This window comes from Phaseolus vulgaris, chromosome 7, assembly GCF_000499845.2.
Source record: "Phaseolus vulgaris cultivar G19833 chromosome 7, P. vulgaris v2.0, whole genome shotgun sequence".
Taxonomy (NCBI): domain Eukaryota; kingdom Viridiplantae; phylum Streptophyta; class Magnoliopsida; order Fabales; family Fabaceae; genus Phaseolus; species Phaseolus vulgaris.
The window spans coordinates 24,723,370-24,746,823 of record NC_023753.2 but is presented as its reverse complement, the minus strand read 5'-3'; the positions used below and the strand labels follow the sequence as shown (position 1 = coordinate 24,746,823).

At 33.4% G+C, this 23,454-nt stretch overlaps 2 protein-coding genes across 2 annotated transcripts; one reads left to right on the top strand and one right to left on the bottom strand.

Moving 5' to 3' along the window:
• Window positions 1–5,150: 5,150 nt before the first annotated feature.
• Window positions 5,151–12,132, top strand: LOC137828806 (membrane magnesium transporter-like). Its single transcript, XM_068635517.1, has 4 exons — window positions 5,151–5,418; window positions 5,555–5,607; window positions 5,686–5,786; window positions 11,744–12,132. The coding sequence occupies exons 1-4, from the start codon at window positions 5,346–5,348 to the stop codon at window positions 11,835–11,837; spliced, it is 321 nt and encodes a 106-aa protein (XP_068491618.1). The 5' UTR covers window positions 5,151–5,345; the 3' UTR covers window positions 11,838–12,132.
• Window positions 12,133–21,497: 9,365 nt separating this feature from the next.
• On the bottom strand, window positions 21,498–23,119 carry LOC137828805 (transcription initiation factor TFIID subunit 8). Its single transcript, XM_068635516.1, has one exon. The coding sequence runs from the start codon at window positions 22,832–22,834 to the stop codon at window positions 21,776–21,778; it is 1,059 nt and encodes a 352-aa protein (XP_068491617.1). The 5' UTR covers window positions 22,835–23,119; the 3' UTR covers window positions 21,498–21,775.
• Between the last annotated feature and the right edge of the window lie 335 nt (window positions 23,120–23,454).

Genomic DNA, 23,454 nt, shown 5'->3' with positions numbered 1-23,454 from the left:
GAAAGCATTTGGATTTGTGGAGGAGATTGTAATGGGTGAGTTTAGAAGCCTTATAGTTTATTTTTGTAGATCTTATTAACTTGACACGTAGTTCAATCATTGTAAGAAAGAGAATTTTGGGACTTACAAGCTAACAATTAAGATACATGGTCATCAATTAATATTTGAACAATGTCATTTCTTATTAGACTATGGTCAATGGTTAAGGTCAGCAATAGTACAACTTTTTCAATCTTGTCTAATTGGGAAGTTCCAAAGCAATGCACAATTTTTCCTTCAAATGAGTAAAGGTACATTTGTGTAGGATTCAAAACAATTTAGAAGATGGACATTTATATTAGACACCTTTTGCAGTTTGTGTTATTTCAGTTTGTGTTATTGGACCATTTGTAAATGCAACTATAATATAATAATTGAAAAAATTATGTGATTTTGTTATGCAAAATTGGTCCATTAGAAGGTGAATCTGACATTATGGAGTGAAAGAAGATTTGGCATGTTTGGTCAGAATAGTGTGTTTTCAGTTACATGGTTTTAATTTGATAGATTGTTGAATTTATAAATGAAGAATAGCATGAGCCTTGTGAGTTGTCAAATGAATGGTGTAGATTAGATTTATTATATTGGACTATTTTGAATGTAGACACACAAAACGATAAAGTCATATGAAAACATTGGTGCTGGTGAAATTCATGTCATGTGGTACATACTATTGATCAATGTTGTTTGACTAAAAAGTGAATTAGGAAGGGTTGTGCCACATTGCAATATTTTGAACAGTGTGGTATGACTAAAATCAAATTGTGAAAGGTTGTACAACTTTGCATTAATCAATGTTCCAAAATGAAAAGCAATTTCTTAAGGATTGTGCAGTGGTGCAATTTTTTTTAACAATGTGCCTTGACAAAGAGAAATTCATGGAGGACTATGCAATGATACAATTTATTGATCGGTGTTCCTTGATAAAAAAAAAATTATGGAGACATATGCAACTATACAAACTATTTTTATCAATGTGTCATAATGAAAAACAAGTTGTAGATGAGAATGCAATTTATGGATATTTTTAAGTATTCGTTTAAAATTATTATTAAAATGTTATTTGCAATTAAGAAATTGTATTTATTATATGATAAGAGGTTAAATAATGAATTATATCTTAAAGATAAAAGTATATTAAATTTGCATTTTTACAAAAAATACATGGAATAATTTGTGTTTAAAAATTCGTAATCACAATTGTTTTGAAAGATTCAATTAGAATTATTTTTAGAAAGTATGAAATTTGAAAAGATTTTTTCTTATACTTGTCAATGGAATGGTATTATTATAAACTTAAAGAATAAACAAATTGAAAAGTGATATGTTGATTATCTATCATTTAAAACATGATTATTGCTATATATATATATTATATGTTTAAATTGTTCTTTTTTTCAAGAAAAGAAAAAAGCTCGTTAAGATCAAGTCACTCCTTACAAGCTTCCGGTCAACGAGTATCAAAAAATGTAATGCAAGATTCTCGTAGCTGATAACATTATTAGATCTTAACCTTTATGTTTGAAGCAAAAATCATCTTGAAGATTTAAAAGAAGATGTCAAGATGGAGATGAACATGAAGACAAAGATGGAGTACAAATTAATACACAACACACCAATTCACAAGAAGTTTACGAGAATTACAAGTCTAGTTTGATTGTTCTTTAGTGGGTGTGAGAAACACACTTGTAATTCTTCACAACGTGAAGTTTTCCAATGAGCTTACAGTGACATCTATTTGAGAGTTAGCTCTTCTATTTTTCTGTTAGGTCTTAATCTTCAAAAGAGATTAAAATGGTATAACCAAAGGTGCTTTGTATACTTGTTATAAGCAGAAGTGATTTATGTACTCATTATAACCAATAATGATTGGTGTACTTATTGTATTCAATTTATTTGATTAGTAGAACCTCTTAAGCTTTGTATTAAGGGAGAACTGAAAGTATCCCATGAGTTTGGGTAAACCAATATAAACCCGTGTTGTATTATTTTCCTTGTTTGTTTGTTAGATGATGTTGTCTAATTATTTTCATGAAAAGTCTAAGGGTTCTATTCACCCTTCCTTTTAGAGTCAATTGTGTTAATAGTATTTCGTTACGTCTTGTGTACTAGACTCTTGTTAGATATAGTTGCTTAAACAATAAGGGGTGAATTGTTTTCATAAAATTTTCGCAAAGTTTGGAAGTAGAGTGAAAAATTATGAAAAATTAACCAATTGATTTTTTGTCCAACTCAATAAATTTTATGTTTTAAGGTTATTTATAGAAAATCAACCTATTGTTTTCTCGAAACAACTGATTGTTTATACCAACAGAATATAAAACAAAGTTAAAATAGTTTATAAGAGAAGAGATAGAGATAATCACACAAGAGGTTTATACTGACTCACTTTTAACTAAGAGCTACATTCAATCCACAGCTAATCACTGATCAAACCTAGATTACAAACCACACCCCAACAGTGACGATCTTGAACCCTTCAAGAACACACACCACTCTTTGGCAACACCACAATTTTCAAAAACACTTTTCTGAAACTACCTTATATAAGAACCCACAAAAATACAATGTTCAAGAATAAGAGAATAGAATACACCTGGGCTTTACAAAGCTATAGTTCATAAGTATACAAAACTCAATCCTATTCCATACACTTGTGATGATCCAAAGTTATTGAAATCTAGAAAAACATTTTTAGTAATCTTTCTTTCTCAGAGACTTGAAAAAAAAGATCAAACAACCTTTATATAGACTCAATCAAGTGGTCAAAGTTGTTAGATCACGAATCAAAAGCAGTTGGGAGCATTTAAAATAGTTAAAAACACTTAACAGAATTTTGTTATAAAAACAAGTTGTTTTCCAACACAATCAATTGAAATAAATTTTTTATTAAGGTTTCATAAAAACAACCAATTGTTTTATCGAAATAATCGATTGTTTTTATTTGACAATAGAGAAAAAATAAGCAAAGCTTTTCCAAATCATTTTGAAAACCACTAAGTGTCAAACAACAGGTTGTTTCGACAATTCATCAGGTTTAAAAACTTTTCTTAGCCTCAAACCTTTGAGTGACAGCTTTGTCAACTGGTTGATTTGGAAAACAATTGAATAAAAATTTCTTAGCTTTTAAGAAAACATTTATTTCAAAAGAGATAAAGATCAAATGAGCTTGAATCATTTCAAGGAGTGAATTAACAAGTTAAAAACACACATCAACAGGGTCTTCAAGCTTTCCACACAGATTTAGAGACATCAAAGCATCTTGTTCACAACTCTTTCATATGCAAACTTTCCAATGGTGGAACATACATTTGTAGACAGTTTAATGAAACAAGTGGACAGTTTATTGTAATCACTATATCAATTAATTAGGTAGATTTTAGTTAATGTTCCAACTAACTTGTATCTATTTTGTCTCTTTTATAAATTTGAATTATATAGGTTCCTCAAAGATGTAATGTGACACAATAACAACTCAAGTTGATGGTTGTATTCATTTATTCTTTATCATTCAATTATGTGTTCTTCCTCTCCATCGATGTGATTTGCTTTATTTACACAATTTTTAATTATTCATTAGTACTCATTCAACACCTTGTGCACAACATTGTTCGATCTTTTATTTTACATGTGAAACACTCTTGTATGAAGATGATCAATATTTGTTATTTTTGCATGCATCTAGACTTTTCTTCTTATAAGGATCTTCAAAAGGTGCCCATTGGAGGCAATATGTGTTCTCTTCATATCTTTTGAGCCTTTATGCTTTTTAGGTAAGTATGCGTTAGAGTTTTTTCATGTTTTTTGTGATTGATATTGCTACTGCAAAGTTTGATTAACTTTTATACAAAGTCACCTACTTTCACCATAAAAGGTGTGAACACACACATGATCTTAAAAGTCATGCCTTAGTTAGATTATATCTTAAAAGTTGTGTTCAACTTGTGTCATCTATAGACAAGTTGTATATGTGCATAAAACATGTAAGTACATTTTGTGTTGGTTGCTTCATTTAATCATATTCAAAATTGTTACATATGTACATATGGTAGAAAAATTTAATTCTTAAGCTTCGTATTATGACTCTTTAGGTTTATGTTTACACTTTGATGCTCATGTGATTTGTTGCTTAAAATTTAAGTCCTAGATATGTCTTATTAAAACATTAGTACATCAAAATTTAACTTATAATAAAAACACTTGAGTGTTCGGTCATCTAATCCTAGTTATACAATTCAAATTATAACACTTAAGTATAATAAAACTAAAGTATGAATACAAAGACAAATTATTATAAATTAAATCATATTAAGAGTTCCCATGGTTTTGTTAATTGTGTTGAGTTCTTTTCGAACTCTATACCTTAACTTTTAGTTAAACTATCTTTTTAAGTATGCTTAATAACTTACACTCTTCTATTCTTTCTCTTGATTTAGTTATGTCTTCCATGGTTCATGATCATGTGAAATCACGGTGATAATAAATATTCAATAATAAATGCAACACCATCACATTAAGGAGAGATTATATTAATATGATGAGAACTCAATAGTTGATGGAGAGGTGACATAAACCATTTTTCCATCTAATAAGAAATGAATGAATGTCTCATTAATCTATTTCACAATATATAATTAAAATTAAAATTATTAATAATAAAATCTTTAAAGATGAATAGTATTTTCCTATAGTATTGTGATGATTTTTTATATGGTGTAAGTGTTTTTGAATGTTTTCAATTTAATCTTATTTAAAAAAAAAACAAATCTATGGTACTTTTCCCCTTAAATTATGGTGAAGATGTTATTATATTAACTTATTTAACTCACTCGTCTCTTCCGCTAACAAGTGAATTTTAATTGATAATTTATTATTCATCCCTTTTTGTCAAGTAATATCATTGTAACAATATTACCATTAATATGAGGAAAGAACCATATTAATTTTTTTTTAAATAGGATCAAATTATAAACATTCAAAATAATGAGATATGAAAAAAATTATAAACCATTTAAAAATAAATGCGGTTAGCGGAAAAAAATAATTAAAAAAGTGGTCATTTAAAAAAAATACAATAGGAAATATGAATCTGATTTTGTTATGGGCAAAATAAGCATAATTTAGTTAAATAAAAAGAGAAAGAGAGAAGATTTTAGCAGCTAAAATTGTGCAATTGCAACTCGGCACAGTGTGGTGGGGTATTGGTGTTCGTCGATGATCACCCATCCTCCTCGAAATCTCTAATCTTTGTGTAGTTTTATTGTCTCCGTCATCGATCACCAACGTAGATTGCACTCAAAGAAACAATGGGTTTAGGTTTTGTAGTCGGATTCTTAGGCCTTCTCATTCTATCTCACGCAGCGTATTCCACCATCCAATGTATACATATCCTCACCATGGTCCAAGTTTTTTTTTTTCTATTTATTTTATGTCTTTGAATTTTGTTGAGAGAAATAGCTTCAGGGCTTTGATGCACACGGATCTGAACTAAAATTCGGATTTTGTTTGGTTGCAGACAGGGGTTTGTTGAAGATTAAGGAGGAAGAATTTTCTGGGCCTCCTTTGAATGTGAGTGTTGATTTTGGGGTGGTGAGTTTGGTTTTGTGTTGTTGGAACAATTTAAATTTTAGATTTTGGGATTTGCAGGTGGTAATTGGGGTGTCTCTAGGACTAGCGTTTTGCATGTGGGCTTCACTAACCGTGACAGGGAAGTTTTTGTCCATCCACCCTAACTCTGAAGAGAATAGGTAATTACTTTTTGTTTTTTGTTTTGCCTTTTGAAGGTTTGATTCTAGTGCGAATTTGAGCTTATGGTTGATTTGGTTTTGCTTTCTTGCTGAAGTGTTATTATCAGCACGGCCATTCTAATTTTTTGAAACTTACAACTTGATCAAATGAGATTTTCTATGCTTCCTTGACTTTGGGAAGGAAACAGTGATTTTTGTGCAATAGCTTTAAACTAGATGTGTTCGTTAGCCTTGTTTGAATTTGGGTGGAGAATGACTTCTGGGGAAATTTTGATGTTAGAAATTAATCTTGGAAGATTGATAGAGTTTTATGTTTGAGGTTGCGGATTTATAATTTTGGATGAGTTGTGGTTCATGAGCCTGGGTGAAAATTTTATTTTGGGACTCAGAAGAACTACTTTCGCGATGGTGCAAAAATTTATGTAATATATGGCATCTTATATAAGTTGTTAACTATGTCTGTCTTTTCCTTTAAAGCCTGGTCTCTCTACCTTGAACCAGTTCGGTAGTGTTTATTGGTCTTTCCTTTAGTCAAAGAGCATACTGATACAAAGATGAGGAAATATGGATACAGACTCTTCCAGAAGAGACCCTTCGTCCCTATTCCACTCCAAAACCAAAGAACCCTCTCTTCTCCTAGTTATACAGCCCAACTGTCACACCAACCGGCTATAACTGTGTAATCATACCAGTTGCTAACTGCTATTTCTGCTACTAACTGATTCAAACCAACTGAGGTATTTAGCACATACTTTGGTAGCAAGAATGAAGGTATATTGAAGTGAAAATATAATAGGTGTCGAAGTTAATAGGATTGGCAAAAGTTTGTTTTACTTCCACTATCCATTCTTGATTGGAAGATAAAAGCAGAAAAAAATTCAAAATCATCTTTAACCACCTTGCTTGTTAGGAGTTTGGAACAGAGACAAATACTTCTACGCAAGAGTAAACTAGCATAGTAAAATCTCATGTTTAGTACAGGGGATTAAATAATTGGTTTCTTTCATTTTTATACCTAATTAATCTTTTTCTTTTCCTTTCAAACTAGAGGAATAGTTTGTTGAGATGAGGATTAATTAATTCAATTTTGATATGCCCATTTCAGATCTATGAAGTTATTTGGCATTTGTTTTTTTATATTAATTTTGGATTGGGCAGTTACAGCTTATGACGTGAAAGTTATACTGATATAGGTTGTGTTGTTGACTACTTTAAGGCAATTAAGGTGTAGAATTGTTATTCCTTGTGTTTTGAAGGAGTAAACTTTTCACTTCCAATATCTTTACAATTTACTTTTCAGTTTTAATTAGTTTTCTTTAATTTCTTACAATCCCCTACCTGCAACTAATATCTTCTTGATATCAGCAGTGGAGAAGTTTCTCTTCAACCAAGATGTACTTTGTATTTGGTTTCTTAGTTTCCCTTCTTTGTAAACTTGAACACCCAAACAAGAGCAATTGATTTCCCCTTCTGTCCTTTTTTCTCCTTTTCCTTTCCCATTATTTTACCTCCTCTAAACAACTTCCAGTTCCAATAAAGAAAATCAGTCATCCCTATCTTTACATAGGAAAATGTCCATTCGTGTACCATAGAATTGTTAAGCTACTTATGTTAGATTCTTCATTCATAATCTTGTACATTAGATGATAGGTAATTGGATTGACAATTATGCTCAATATGGCGTTATCTATAAAAAAAACCATAATTTGACAGTTCCTCATCATGACATGAATATGTTAGGCCTCTTACAAATACATATTATAAGAGGAGAACCGAGATTTAGGCTTTTAGTAGGACTATATTGTTTTAGTAGTTATTAACTATTTTAGAAGTTATTAGTAGGGGCAAGTGTAACTACCTCTAAGTAGTTATTAGCAAAATAAGAAATACGAGAAGAAGGAAGAGAGGGAACAATTTTTTTGTAAGTGGTTTTCGAGAAGGGAAAGACCAAGGTCTCAACATCTTGGGAGGAAATCTTTGTATTTACTCTATTTTACTCCATTTCTAGTGTAATTTGTAATTTTGTATGGTTCAGTTGAATAAAATCCAATCCTTATTCTTATACCAGTTGGGTCTATCAACTAGTATTAGAGCTAACAAGTTCTTGGAGACCATTCATGGTTTCGATGCGCATGGAAGTGGGGGTGGAGGCATTTGAGAGGGGGATCGAAGGTTTGTTAGCGATGCGTTAACAATAGTGAAGAACGATGAACTAAACGAAGTTTAGGCCTTCGTGCGAGACATGACAAAGAGAATAGCGATGGAAGCCAAACAATCCCAAAGGGAAGCACATAGGGGAGCCATAATGGTGGACGACACAAAGTGGATAGGTGGAGGAAGTTAGAGATACCTATTTTTGATGGAGAGGACACAAATAGTTGGACAACCAGAGTGGAAAGGTACTTTGATTTGAAAGGGATGTCAGGAGAGGAGAAATTATAGGTGGTTTTGGTGGCAGTGGAAGGAAAAGCGTTGACCTGGAATCAATGGTGGGAGTTCTCTGGGCACCAACTGACTTGGGAAGATTTTTGGCTAGCAATTATTAGGCGTTTACAACCAACCATGGTTAAAAATCCTGTTGAATTGTTGTTAGGTCTCAAGCAAACAGGTTCAATGGAAGAATACAAAGAGAAGTTTGAACTCTGTGTTGGTCCGTTAAAGAATGCAGAACCAACGTACTTGAGGAGCATATTTTTGAATGGGCTCAAGGAATTAATTAAAGCAGAATTAAAGCTCTATCCAACAAAAAACATGGTTGATTTAATGGATTGTGCATAGAGGGTGGATGAGAAGAACCAGTTGGCCACAAAAGGGGGAAATTCAGCAAGTATGGTGAGCATGCCAATGAGGACATATAGCCGTAACCCCAGAGTGACATGGGAATAGGGAGTGAAGTGTGGTGAAATTGGGAGTTCTACAGGAGAGAGAAGTGAGGTGAAACATTGTTATACCTGCAGAGCAAGAAGCTTTAGAAAGTTAACAGATGTATAGTTACATGAGAAGTCTAGGAAGGGGTTGTGCTTTAGATGTGATGAAAAATTTGGTCCAGTTCATGTGTGTCTAAACAAACAGTTACACATTTTAGTGTTGGCCGAGGGGGAAGAAGGGGATGCAAAGGGTGGTTGATGCTTTATCTATAAAAATGACACTTTTAGCTTTGTCCTCAGACCACTTTGAACAAATAGATGATCGAGAATATGAAATTCAGCAAGATTCTCAGCTCCAAGGGATAATTCATGTTCTTATACAAGATCCTAATTCCCATTTGGGCTATAAATTTTAGAATAAAAAGCTATTTTATAAACGTCAATTAATGCTTCCAAAAGACTCTTCTCGAATTTCCTTCTTATTACATGAATTTCACAACTCAAGTTGTGGGAGACATTAAGGTTTCTTCAAAACCTATAAAAGAATCTCTGAAGTTGTGTATTGGGAATGCGTAAAGAAGGACATCCAACATCACGTAGCTACGAGTGAGACATGCCAAAGGAATAAATTTCAACCTTTATCTTTGACAGGACTTCTTCAACTACTTCCTATACCAAATTGTGTGGGTTGATATACCCATGGACATCATTGAAGGGCTTCCCAAGGCTTAAGGAAAAGATGTCATCCTAGTGGTGGTTGATAGATTAGATTGACTAAATACGCTCATTGCCTTACACTAAGCCATCCATTTACTACAAAAGGGGTTGCTAAATTTTTTATCATTGAGGTAGTTATGTTGCACGGGTTTACCTCTTCTATTGGATCAGAATATGACAAAATATTCCCAATCCACTTCGGGTTAGAATTGTTCAACTTGGCCGACACAACTCAAATTTAGCTTTGCATACCATCTCCAAACATATGGCCAAATTGAGGTGGTCAACCGATGCTTATAGACCTATTTAAGGTGCTTCACTGGAACTAAGCCTAAGCAGAAGTGGTTAAGTTGGGTTGAGTTCTAGTTTGACACTAACTGCAACAACTCTTTGAAATTGACTTCTTTCAAAGCATTGTATGGTCGCAACCCACACCATCTTCTGAAAGGAGCCACTGTTCCCTCAACTATGGAAGAGGTGAACATGATGACCAATGACAGGGATCAAATGTTACAAGATCTGAAAGGAAATTTGGTCAAAACACAGAATCAAATGAAGAAGTATGCTGACCAATCTAGGTGCCCACTACTCTTAGCTATTGGCGATTGAGTGTATCTCAAGTTACAACCATATATGTTGCAGGTGACATCAATTGTCCCGTGACGGAGGTCAAGTGGGCCAAGTCACAATCAAATTGTGGTGTTTGGGCTGTTAAGCTCTTAAGTAGAATGTGTTGCACCTTGACTATCAGTTTTAACTTTTAGTTTAGTGGTAAGTGCTCAATCCAAAAATTGGTACTAGAGTGAAGGCATGAGTTCGATTTCCAGTGGGACAATTGTTCAGGAGGAGATTGTTGTAGGTTGCACAATATTAACAACTCCTCAGCCTCTACCACCTATGTTATTGGAAGAGTTGGAATTATAGGTAACACCAACTACTATGAAAGCAGTGCAACACAACTCATGGGACTATCAAAGTGCTTATCATTGGATTGACCTGTCATAATTTGAACCTTCTTTTCACCTTGAGGGCAAGGTGACTCTTTTTGGGGGAGTATTGTTAGGCCTCTTATAAGTAAATATTATAAGAGGAGAGACATGATTTAGGGTTTTTAGTAGGACTAGATTGTTTTAGCAGTTATTAACTATTTTAGTACTTATTAACAGGGGCAAGCATAACGGCCTCTAAGCAGTTATTAGCAAAATAAAAAATAGGAGAACAAGGAGAAGGGGAAGGGGCAGTTTTTGGTAAGTGGTTTTCGGGAAGGGAGAGACCAAACTCTCAATATCTTGGGAGGAAACCTTTGTATTTACTCCATTTCCAGTGTAATTTGCAATTCCGTATCAGTTCAATTGAATAAAATCCAGTCCTTATTCTTATACTAGTTGGTGTCTACTAGAAGGTTACTAGAAAGTTCAAGCTTAGAGGTTCCAACCATTGAATTCCCCATCCACATAATCATTTATTTCATCGAGGTTACAATTTACTGAACAAGAACCTACTTTCTACTTCGTCATACAAGTGTTAGTTGCACCCTCCGTTAAAGTATGGCATGATGCGTGATGTATTGATGTTTTCGTATAAAACTATGCTGCCTAATACAAAGTAATACTTTTCACACAATTTTACACCTATTTTGTTATTATTGGATATGTTGTTAGTTGTTACCGTTGGTATGAGATATCAAAGATGCGTGACGTGAGTGGCCATTGGTGGTAAAACATTGTGTTGGAGAGGACAAGAGTAGCATGCAAAAAGTGTTAAAATATTATTGATATATAGTTTAATTATATTTTTAGTCCTTGAAATTGAGGGTAATTCTAGCTTTGGTCCTCCAAATTTAAAAAATCTTATTTTAGTTCTACTAAATTGAAAAGAATATGGTTTTAGTCTCTAAGCACTAAAAGGGATCAAAATGAGCATTTTAAATTGTTTTTAGTTTCTCAAATGTACTGATTAAAGACAAACTATTTTACTAGATTTGAAGGAATATAATAAACTCTTTTTAATTTGAGAAACTAAAAGATTATCTATAACAAATTTCAGATATTAAAAACATAATTAAACCTTGATATATTCCTTTGCTAAGGAGTTTTCTCTTTCCAAACCTTAGTAATTGTTGTCATTGGCATAGAAATTAATTTATACCTAAGCTAATTTGTAGAAATTCTCTTATGAAACTTTTACTTTTAACCGTGCATAAATTATGAGGAAACTATTTGTTTTTTAATTCTCTTATAAACTTCATAAGAGTGTTTCTGGAATAGTTTGTCCAAACATATCTTTAATATGATTCTATTGGCAATATGAGTTGTTATGTTTGTAGTGGAACCCCAATCCAATTACCTAGTTTTTGGCTTTGGATGGATGCAGGATTGTTTCTTTACCAGCCAATATGGACTTCATGATCTTCAACCATCGATACCAAGTATCTCCTGTAGAAACGGTTGCGAAGCTTAGCCATTGAGTAGTTTTATATGATTGGAGCAAGTAAGCTTCCTTTCTTATATGTGGATGAAAATTCTTTCCTGGAAAAATGAATAACGTATTTGTGGATTTGATGAGTGGTGGTTGATGAGTTTTGCAGATTTCTTTTGTAGCTTTAAGTTTTTGTACTGGGCACCTTCATGTTGTCGTAATTTTGGCAGGATGTTACTATTAGAGCTATATACTTAATTTGACCATCCTTGAGTTCATTGTAGGAATATTAGCATTGTATTTTTTTGAAATGAAAGGCAAATGAAATGATTCATGTCGCGAAACGTATTATCCTTCTGAAATTATGGGTGACAAAATGGATGGATGAGATTAATTTATTGTCTATTTGAATATGGAATTTTAAGATAAATTATGAGTGTTATATTATCAATATTATCTATTGATAAGTGTCAACAAAGGTTGCATTATTTACTTATTTTTCAATCAATAACATGAATGTTATTTTCTTGTTGATGTAACTCAAAGTTGTTTCCCAACCAACATTTGTTTCAGTTTTCTTTATCAATATTAAATGGGATTTTTTTTGTCAATTAGCTACACAAATTTTTCAACCTTCGAACAGTTGACAAGAAAACCTTAAACAAAAATGTCGTAAAATAATTATGTCGTAAAAACAATAATGTCGTAAGAACAATCATAATTAATATTAGCCTAAATAATTATGATCGACATCTTCTGTAAACAATATCAGTGTCAATTAAAAGACTTTATCAATGTCAATTAAAAAAATTGATAAATTAACAAAAAAAAAAGAACATTAACCAATATAACAACTATTGACCAAAAAAAAATCGATATTACTATTTTAAATCACTAAGAATGATTTACTATTTAAATAATTTTTGTATTTGATGATAATTAAAATACTTATCTAAATAAAAAAAATAAAAATTTAATAAATTTAAATTGTCTTATTTAAATAAAATATTTTAAAAATAGAATAATTCAGTAAATTTAATATATTATGAAACGTATGATTAAATTCATATTGTAATGGAAAGGATATTTTGATTGCTTAAAATATTACTGAAAAAAGTCGATTCGTCTTTGATTAAAAATCCATGTATTACCAATTTTATCATAAACGAATATTTAATTTTATCATATTATCTTCGGTTTTATGCATAAGAAAAACATTTCATTATTAAGAAGATTACTAGGCAATTAAATTAGTTAAATTAATTATGTCATACATTTACATTTTATTCAAAAATATTTATAAAATTAATTGATTTAAATTGTGGTTATAGTTCTATAAAAAGGGTGGTGTTTCTATTTAATGGCATTACTTGATGTAAACCTTAAAATTTGAAAGAATTTTGATGAAATGCTGATGCTTGCGGCATTTAAAGAAAAGAATTAGAAAACAATAAACATGTAACCAAATAAAATAGAAAATGAATAAAAGAGATGAATCCTAAAAAATAAGTGCAAAAATATTCGTCACCTTAGAAAGCTTAGCAAGAGAACTCTCAGGTTTCACAAAGATTATTAACAAAAGAGAAAATTGCATTCAATCTTAAAAAGTAATTTCTACAAGGACTCTCCTTTTATAGAAACATGGCATGACCACCTTTGCTAATTAAAGAATAATTTCATGTGTGTTTAAATTTTTAAATATATTAGACTATTTAAATTAACTAAACCTATGTTTAACACCTAGTTAACTCTTGACTAACTATTCACATGAGTGACTCATTGATTTAAGGAAAAAATACATGATTGGTTAAGGAAGTAATTTCAAGATTTAAGGAAAAACTAATGATTACATGTACGAGAGAAATAGGTGGCTCATAGGATAAGGAAAAATCATGTGAAATAATTGCAACCAATCATGTGCTTTTGAAAATGACATGTGTGTTGGTTATAAACTTTTTATATCACAACCCTACACACGGAACTTGACTAATCATGCTTCTTTGAATTCCTTTGGATAATGTAAGGACTTTAAAAATTTGCATGTTTCTTTATTTTTTTCTCTTTCATAGTTTGGAGCACCACTCTTGTAAATCTCTTTTGGAATATTTTTTTACTGCACATTCTTTATTGTTCTTTGTTATGTTTTTCTTTATTCTTTTTTCTATATCTTTAACAAGTTTTTTATCTTTCTTATTTACATTTTCTTCGGGGAGAATTAGTTTACAATTTCTTTTGCATTACATAGAGAAAAATCATATACATTAAAACTATGACTCACACCATACTCATTAGCGAGATCTAATTGGTATGCATTATTTTACTACTTGAAAATGGTTATGTCCCCTATCTTTAAAGTTTAAATTTTCTAAAATTTGAATTTTTTTTTTAAGTGAAATCATACACATCTTCAGGTTAGAAGATAACATGTTTTTTTTTTTTTTCTCTATTAACACTACTTTTATATTTTTTTTCATCCTTCTTTCTATCACTTGTTTGACTTTGATATATAGATCTTTTATAAATTTTTCTCTTTCATTTGGAGCTCTACACATTATTTTCTTTGGAGTAGGAAGAGGATATACTTCAAGGGAATCCATGGATTAAACCCTAAACAATCTAAAAAGGTGAGTGAGAAGATGTAGAATGAACTACTCTACTATATGTAAACTCAAAATGAGGTATATGTGTTTTTTACTCTTTGAGATTTTTAATAATCATGCATCTAAGAAATTAAGACCACTTTTGTTTGACCATCTATTTAAGGATGATAAGTATTTGAAAAAAGATGTTTAGTACATAATTTATTTAAAAAAAAATCCTCCAAAAATGACTAGGAACTTAGTCTCTGTCATATACAATACCTCTAAAATGCCTATACAATCTAACCACTTCTTTAAAAAATAAATTAACAATAAAGATGCTTAATCTACTTTGTAGCAAATAATAAAATGACATTTTTTAAAACTTACCAACTACAACAAACATTGAGTCATGTCTATTTCTTATTCTTGACAATACAAGTACAAAATTTATTGAAATATCTTTACAAAAAATGTTAGGAATTAGAAGGGACGTATATAAACCTTGTGGTAAGACTTGAGACTTGGTCTTTCTACAAATATTTCATTTTTCAAAAAAAAAATTGAAACTTCCTTTCTGCAAGTGAAGCCAATAAAAATGTTCTTTCAAAAAATTTAAAGTCTTATTAACACCTAAGTAACCCATAAATCCACCTTCATGAGTCTCCTTTATTACAAGTGTTCTTAAGAATCCCTTTACTACACAAAAGTTTTTGTCTTTAAAAAGAAATCCATCATTAAGGACAAATGATGACATCCTATTAATGAAATAACATGCTATAAAGAAAGCATCCTACCAAAATTAGTGAGGAAGATGATTACGAAGAAGAAATGTCCGAGTAACTTTAATAGGATGTATATTTTTACATTTGGTTACTCCTTTTTGTTAAGAATTATTAGGACACAGTTTGATGAAGGATAGCACTGGATGCCATAAACTATTAAAATTGATTAGATAGATATTCACAAGCATTGTCATTGCAAAATCACGTATGTATATACTAAATTGTGTTCTAATTTCATTAAAAAAAGGTTGAAATAACAAAGTTAACAAAATATTTGAAACCAGAAGAAGTAACACACAAGAATGACTCTAAATATCTGAATGAACTAAAAAAAAGAGACAAAATTTGTTTACTAAAACTATCAAGGAAATACTAACAAATATATTTCTTTAATTGACATGAATCTATTCAAAATAGATAAATTTGTCAACTGACATGTTCTAATTGTACATGAATCATCATTAGAGAAATCGGCAATGCACATATCAATGGGGATGGAAAGAAATAGTAAAGGTCATGTGCCTCACATTTGATGTCAGTCATTCGACTCAATAATGCCTGATCTTTCTAGTGAAGCGATTGAGTCAATCAAGTAACAAATAGTAAATTAAAAAACAATTAAGAACATAATCAACACTAAGAAATGAGACGGGTTAGGTAGTACCAACACCGCAAGCTTGTGTTTGTGACCCAAAGATCTAAGAGAAGGAGATTGAGAGAGAAAGCATATGAATTACCAATGTGAGCCACCAATGTAGTCTTACTAGTGGATTAACATGTTGCGCACCATTTAACTGAAGATGCCTAAGCAATATTGTGTGGACGAAGGGTTTTTCCATGCAGTTTTCAACACCTATCAATTGTATGTCCAATGCAATGGTAATGTTCACATTTTGGACAATTTTTAGAATTAAGTATGTGAGAGCATTCAGAACTAATACTTTGTGATGCAAAGACAATGTTTTCACCTGCAAAGTCCACGTTTTTAATTCTGAGGAATACAGCGGAGCATAAATTATGTGGAAGGCAATAGGGTTTATTGGTGATCGCAAAATCTGATCCGGTAGCAACATACTCATGTGGCAAGCCATACAAGCCCAAAGTCATAAAGAACGTATTGCAGTGCGATTCTCAAGTTTCTTCTTCATATTTGTAAATGGAGGAAGGAGCTCACTAAAATCATGTAAGGTAACATGAAGCCACCCAATATAAGCATACACAGAACCCTCAAAACGTCGCGAAGCAAGTGTCTTGGCACACGCCATACAGATGTTGCCTGTCATTGGTATAAAGGACATGAGCGTCACTCCTCCAAACTGATGCACAAGTTTGAGTGAAGTGTGAATTGTGCATTTAATAACACTACGGAGTTGAGCATTAATCTTTATCAATTGTTCTCGATTTTTTGTAAGAACAAATCCAATAGGGGTATTAAGATGGGATTTGTAGTCCAACCCACTTACCCATAATCCGATTTGGGACAAGGCCAATAGTTAGACCCACTCATCTTCTTTATACTAACAATATGGTCAGAAAATATATAAGAATCTATTCTGGAAGTTGATGTGATGTTAGAAGACAATTTTTTTCTAGAAAGTTGTTGGAAAAAAATAAAATAAAAATTGAGGGCGGAAAGTTGGTGAGTTCAGCATGATCCAAGCCTGTGTTTGCTGGAGATAATGGTGGTTGTTGGAACATCGCCAAAAAACTCATCAAAGACGGTGCTAGAACACTGAAAGCAAACTTGAGAGAAAGGTTAGAGAACTAAAATCCTCAAATACCTCATTCTCCTCAAGTACAACTCTAATCTGAGTGTCCTGATATCCTTACTTACACTACTTATTCTATTAGGCAGTTATCCACCCCTGTCCAACTAGTTATTAGTCACATCTATATTCCCCTTTACCTTTTACTTATCTATCCTGAGCTAGACCAGACCCTTTTAATAAGTGGTCTGCTATCAGTTAAATGCTGAAAGGGGAAAAGAAAAAGAAAGAGAATGCTTTTATTAGCAAGGACTGATACATAACACGATTAACAAAGCTCATTGTTCTTTTCCATGCTTTGTATGAAGATACCAGCAAAAACAATAATTGTGCTGCAGAAGACACATGGCAAATGCATTGCAAGAAAAGGTACCTTTGGAGAGTGGCTCAACATGGCATAAAAACAAGCATCAGTTAGGAAAAAAACGGTACTATGAATCTTGTGAAAAAGTTGCATTAAAATGTTCTTCTGTACCATCATATATTATATTATATTATGTTATAGATTATAATACACCAATTCAGAAAATGTTTGGTCTGAGCATACATGGTTAGCAGTACCCATAACTCAAGTAGAACTTTAACTTATATAGTGAGAACAAGAGCTGTAGAGCCATCGTTAAAAGATTTCTTTGTTTGCAGTAGGTTATAAAGCAAAATCTAAAGCATATATCCTATAATACACATGAGTTGGTCATTGTGGCCCTTGCCTGTAATTACTCTCCTAGGCATGAAGCCGACACACAGATGACAATAGCAACATATCATGATGCAGCTACCAGCAGCAATGAAAACAGTGCAGATTATCAGCAGAAATTATGACAGAAATAGTAATTATTACCATTAGAAAATGTAGAATCTGAGTCAGAGCATGAAATTCTGACATCTTCCAAACAACAAAGGGGAAAACTTGCTAACTTTAGTATATGTTTACAAATGCAACTTTTATCAGGAAACAAAGAAAACAAACACCAATCCACAAAAAGGAAGAAACAATTAACTGGAAAATATCAGGCACACATAGTATACCTTTCCCAGACATGTATCTACTACATTTCTAATATTTCTATTATATTTTTCTCTAGTAAAAAAGTAATCATTGAAGACTTGAAGTAGCCACAGCATAAAAAATTTCCAGAAAACTAAGAAAACTACTTATTTTTTATCTAGCAATTTAAAATTAAAACTCAGGGATAAAAAGACATCCTTATTTGTATTACTTAGCAAAGAATGCATTACCATCCATATAATTACCATAGATCAAAGAAACCAGAGTGAAACAGTCTATTCTCTAAAGGCAACGGTTACAACCATTGGTTGTCAAACGCAAGAGTTTGTAGGAGTTCTGTAAACTTGACTTGTAAATTTTCAAGTGTTTCCTTATAAAAAGTTATTAAGACAGCTAGAAATAACATAATAATAATTCAACAAAAGGTTGTCAAACTTGAGATGTACACTCGTGGGAGCTTAGTAAACTCTTTACAAGAGTACTTCATATGATAAAAAAAGATTTCAATAATATAATTAATCAAAGTAGTTAAAACAAATAAGTCCACAACACTAAAATAACTACATTTCTACTTCTATTTTTACTAGATGAAGATGCACTTGGATTGCAGTTGAATTTGATCCACTCCCAAACATACCTTAAAAAACCATGAATTTAAGAAATGAAATTTTCTAAAATTAAAAACACAATGCAATTGAAAAAAAAAATCACAATCTGCAAATATGCACTGCAGTAATATCCCCCATTAAAAAAATCCCAATTAGAAAATTTCCCCCCACTGCAGTGCCACTTATCTCCTCCAATTAAAAAAAAAAACTGCATGTCTGCCCTAAATCCCCAATTAAGAAAACAGAGCAAGCAAAAACAGCACAACACAGGACCATCTCTGATGTGAGTTGATTTTAGGATTGCACATTTTAAGGGTTGCACTTTGTTTATGAGTTTTTGTTTTAAGCAGAACTTAACCAAGTGATTAAGTAAGTGTGAAAGTTCACTTCTAGAGGACAAAGAGAAAACACAATTATATAGTGTTAATGATAAATAGGAGCAGAATTAAAGAGCAAATATGGGAAAGAAAGAAGATGGAAACCGAATAGAAAAAGAAGAACACAAGAACATAAAGGAATGAAAAAATAAAAAAGATGAGAGGAAAGAGAAGCTTAGGATGATGAAGGTGTGGTCACACCACTTGGACAAGGAGAAGACTCCAAGATGAGTGAAGAGCCGCCATTTGAAGTGTAGGGCAATCAAGATAAGACCCAAATTCTAGGAGACTCGGTTCACTACACTCTGACACAATTTCTTTTCTATTCAAAATTCAAGTCTAAAATACAGGAGGCAAGACACTCTAGAGTGTCTTGGCGAACAAGATAGAGGGGTAGGGGTGTCATTTGTGAGAAACCTTCTAGAAGGTAGGTCAAAGAAACCCTAAACCTAGGTAGGTGGGCTTGGCATAAGCCCAATTTATGCTAAGTGAACCCTATTCTAGCTTATTCTTCTATTTGTACCCCCAAAGTGAGTCTAATTTATTTACATAAACATGTCTTTTAAAAAAACCATAAGAGAGAACATTTGATGCTCTGGCCTGTGTCCAGTTCTTCTTCTGTTGAAGTCTTTCTGATGTTTTGTGGGGCATTTGTCTTGGATGCTGAGATGACTGACCTAATTATGAAGTGTTCATGGTGTCCTTAGTCATCTTCCTGTCGATTTGGGTTGAATCAATCTCTCTTACCTAATACCAGATCACCACCACCACAGATCAAAACTATGATAGAAGGGTAGGGGTGTCATTTGTGAGAAACCTTCTAGAAGGTAGGTTAAAGAAACCCTAAACCTAGGTAGGTGGGCTTGGCACAAGTCCAATTTATGCTAAGTACACCCCAATTTATGCTAATTGAACCCTATTCTAGCTTATTCTTCTATTTGGACCCCCAAAGTGAGTCCAATTGATTTACATAAACTTGTCTTTTAAAAAAACCAAAAGAAAGAACATTTGATGCTCTGGCCTATGTTCATTTCTTCTTCTGCTGAGGTCCTTATGATGTTTGGTGGGACATTGTCTTGGATGCTAAGATGACTGACCTAATTGTGAAGTGTTCATGGTGTCCTTAGTCATCTTCTTGTCTATTTGGGTTGTATCAATCTCTCTTACCTAACACCAGATCACCACCACTGCAGATCAGAACTATGATGAACACAACCACTCCAAGACAGAAACACAACCACCGCAAGGAAGGAATGCGACCAACACGCGACAGAAACGCAACCACCGCACGACAGGATCTCGACCATCGCACGACAGGATCTCGACCATCGCACGACTCGACGCGACCACCGAACACAATCACAAACATAGGCAAGGCAAGGTGAGCAACCACGAACACAGGCAACCACGAAGACGATGAACGACACAAACGCACGAACTCTTTGGACTCGCCAACTCGGATGCGCAAACTCGCGAGTTCAACCAAATTCACCGAGTTTACAATGAGTCCACCGAGTTTACTCCAAAAATGAGTTTGCTACTGAGTTCAATCGTCCAGTATAAGTGGGAACGTAAACTCGAACTAGTTAACGAGTTAACTCACAAGTTTGATAACCATGATTTAACATTTTAATTTCATAATAATGAAAATAGTAAGTCTCAACATTTTTAATTCTAGTTTTAGCAACTGAGGCAGGAATTGTCATTTATTGAGTTTGATCCTATCCCACTTGCAGACATATAATGAAATATTAATATAAAACAATATAGGAATCGGTGTGAATACAAATTTCAATTTCAAAAGATAATATATATATATACACACACACATACATATATATGATTAGTATCAGCAAATTGGGCAGTGAAAAACATAGACTTGACACCCATATGAAGTATGCAAATTTGGGGTAGTGGAAAATGGAACAGATATGAATCATATGTGCAAATTTAATAGAAAGCTGGAAATTATGAAGTTGCAAAAACAAAACAGAGTAGAAGTTGTTAAAAAATCAACGAAATCAAATGGAAGGGAGCTGTTGAACTTTAAAGTTGACATTGTGGACTTGAAAATTGTGTCCAGTGTGAACTTGAAATTGAGTCTTCAACAGAAGAGGAAAACTTTGAAACCACAAACACAAATAAAAAAGAAATGGACAATACCCACAATCATGAAGAACACCAGTTACTGTGAAGAGAAACCAGACGATAAATAACAATGTTGCAATGTTGAAGATAAATTTGGAAGGATAGCAATGGTTAGTAGCTGCAATTAGAGGAACAACAGACTGCAATTCAAAATCCCTAACCTTTCTTCTATTTTTGCGACCCAAAATGACAAGGTAGGCGTTTTTATTGTAAAAATATGCAACTGAACTCCCCCACTCAGACCTAAATTCACCACCCGGACCTGAACTCATGTGTTTACAAAATAGAGTTTGCTTGTGAGATGACTCAAACCAAGGTTCTGGGATTGTAAAATCACCTGAGTGTACTACTTAACTCGCAATCTTTATTAGCATGGTTATATCAACTGAGTGGTGCCCAAAAATGAAGCTATTATTACATCATTACAATACTATCACTGCATCGAAAATTCAGTATATTGATTCAATTGAATTTGGTGAGTAAAGTACAATATGAGAAGCGGAAAGAGCATTTTGTTAAAAAATCCATTAACAAATTACAGCTACACTAGCAAGAAAAGAAACAAATTCAACTGCTCTAAAAACATGTTAAGAATGATTCTACAGGTAAGTCACAAAGTCCTCACCAAAGCATCGCAAGCCCTTTAGTTCCGATTCACCCTCAGCCATTTTTAATGCAAATCAACCACGCCAAGTCAATAAGTACACTAATCAATCTACAACAGAGTGAGTTCCTGCGGGTTCTCCATAGACTGTTTGAGAATATACTCAGCCCTCCTTTTCTTATCATCCCTCTCATCTTCTCTCCCAACCAATGCCACCGTCCGCGACGCATCCTTATTCCGAATTCTCATATCCAACGACTCCCCAATGAACTTCTTCCCAGTCCTAAACTTAAAATGCACAGTAGGTCTCACAGCGGGAAGGTCACTTCTGTCTCTCTCCCCCAACCCATCATCCTCATCAGCACCCAACCCTCCACTCCCAAGCATCTCAATTGCCGGAGCAAAGGCCTCCAACACCGAAACACGGTTCCTATCACCACCATTACCCTCATCCAAAACTGAAACCTTAACAACCGGAGCGACATCTTTATCAACATCCTTATGGTCATCATCAACACCTTGAGGTTCCAAAATAGTACTATCTGGTGAACCTGATGTTCTTGCTTTAGCTTCCACAGACCCATTACGCAACAACAACCGTTTCTGCAAACTCAACAACGACCTCTCAGCCTTCCTACGCTGCCTAGCTTGTTCAATTTTATCTTCACGAGGATCAGAAACCCTCTCATCCCACACTGCAGTGTGAATATACGTGTGGGGATCGGGCAAAGCCGGTAACCACGCGGGAATATGCTTCGACGGTGGAGTCTCCCCCATCTGATCAAAACTTGGAATGCGACGTCGTTCCTGAGCGACCGGAAACCGAGGAATCGGTTGAGCGAACGGAACCTCATCCGCCGATTCCACGAAGGTCATGATATCTCTGACTCCGCCGGCGCCGGAGCCGGAAAAGGCTCGTGGCGCTTCCAGGTCCTCGAACGCGCGAATCGCGTCGAAGACGGTGCACTGCGATCGGCCGGCGTGGTTCGCGTAGGACTCGGCAGTTCTGCCTACGTCTAGGAGGTAGCGGATTGCGATGTCGGCGAAGGCGTCCAGCGCAGAGGCAGTGGCGCCGTTGAACCCAGCGGCGTTGCAGAGCTGCGCCAACGCGAGACGCGCTGCGGCTCGGCCGAAGTCGTCCGACACGGCTCTTCCATCGCCGTTGGTCATGGTTGGTCTGGGGCGCAATTAGGGTTTCCGCGCGCGGCATTGTTGGCGTTCCATGGAGTTCCAATTCTTGACACGCTTCAATTGAAAAAGGCCTCGTTTGAGAAAGCAATACAAAGAGATGAAAAGGTTAAAGAAAACAAAGGAAAACCTAGTTTGATTTATAAAGCTTGCAAAGAGTGATTCAGAGTGTTCCAGCAATGAAACTCAAGCCTGCATATATAGAGAGTCAATTCAAGCCATACTAGCCTTTGTCCACACATTTTCGATTCTTTCTTTATTCATAGTGATTTCGAATGTCAAATGACATTATTTATTTATTTAAGATTATGTAATGTCGCTACAAGATCATAAATTATTTTTAAAAACTATTTGGTCTTTTATTAAAAAAATTCTCATTTCATTTCTAATATTATTTGTTATTTGTAAATATTTTTAATCCTCAAATTATTATATATTTTTCCACTAAATTTCCCGTTAAACTTATTTTATTAAGCCTGTATTTTTAATATTATAAATATTTTTTTCAATTTTTAATGTAATATTAAAGTTTTATTCTTCTTCTTTTATTGTAGTATTATTGTCTAAGAATACTTAATAATATGCATTTTTTTAAATTAAGA

Bases quoted from the DNA above. Each gene is read 5' to 3' on its own strand.
- LOC137828806 (XM_068635517.1), top strand. From the start codon at position 5,346: ATGGGTTTAGGTTTTGTAGTCGGATTCTTAGGCCTTCTCATTCTATCT. The intron at 5,419-5,554 runs GTATACATATCC...GTTTGGTTGCAG, and splicing joins AGCGTATTCCACCATCCAAT to ACAGGGGTTTGTTGAAGATT. The intron at 5,608-5,685 runs GTGAGTGTTGAT...TGGGATTTGCAG, and splicing joins TTTCTGGGCCTCCTTTGAAT to GTGGTAATTGGGGTGTCTCT.
- LOC137828805 (XM_068635516.1), bottom strand. From the start codon at position 22,834: ATGACCAACGGCGATGGAAGAGCCGTGTCGGACGACTTCGGCCGAGCC.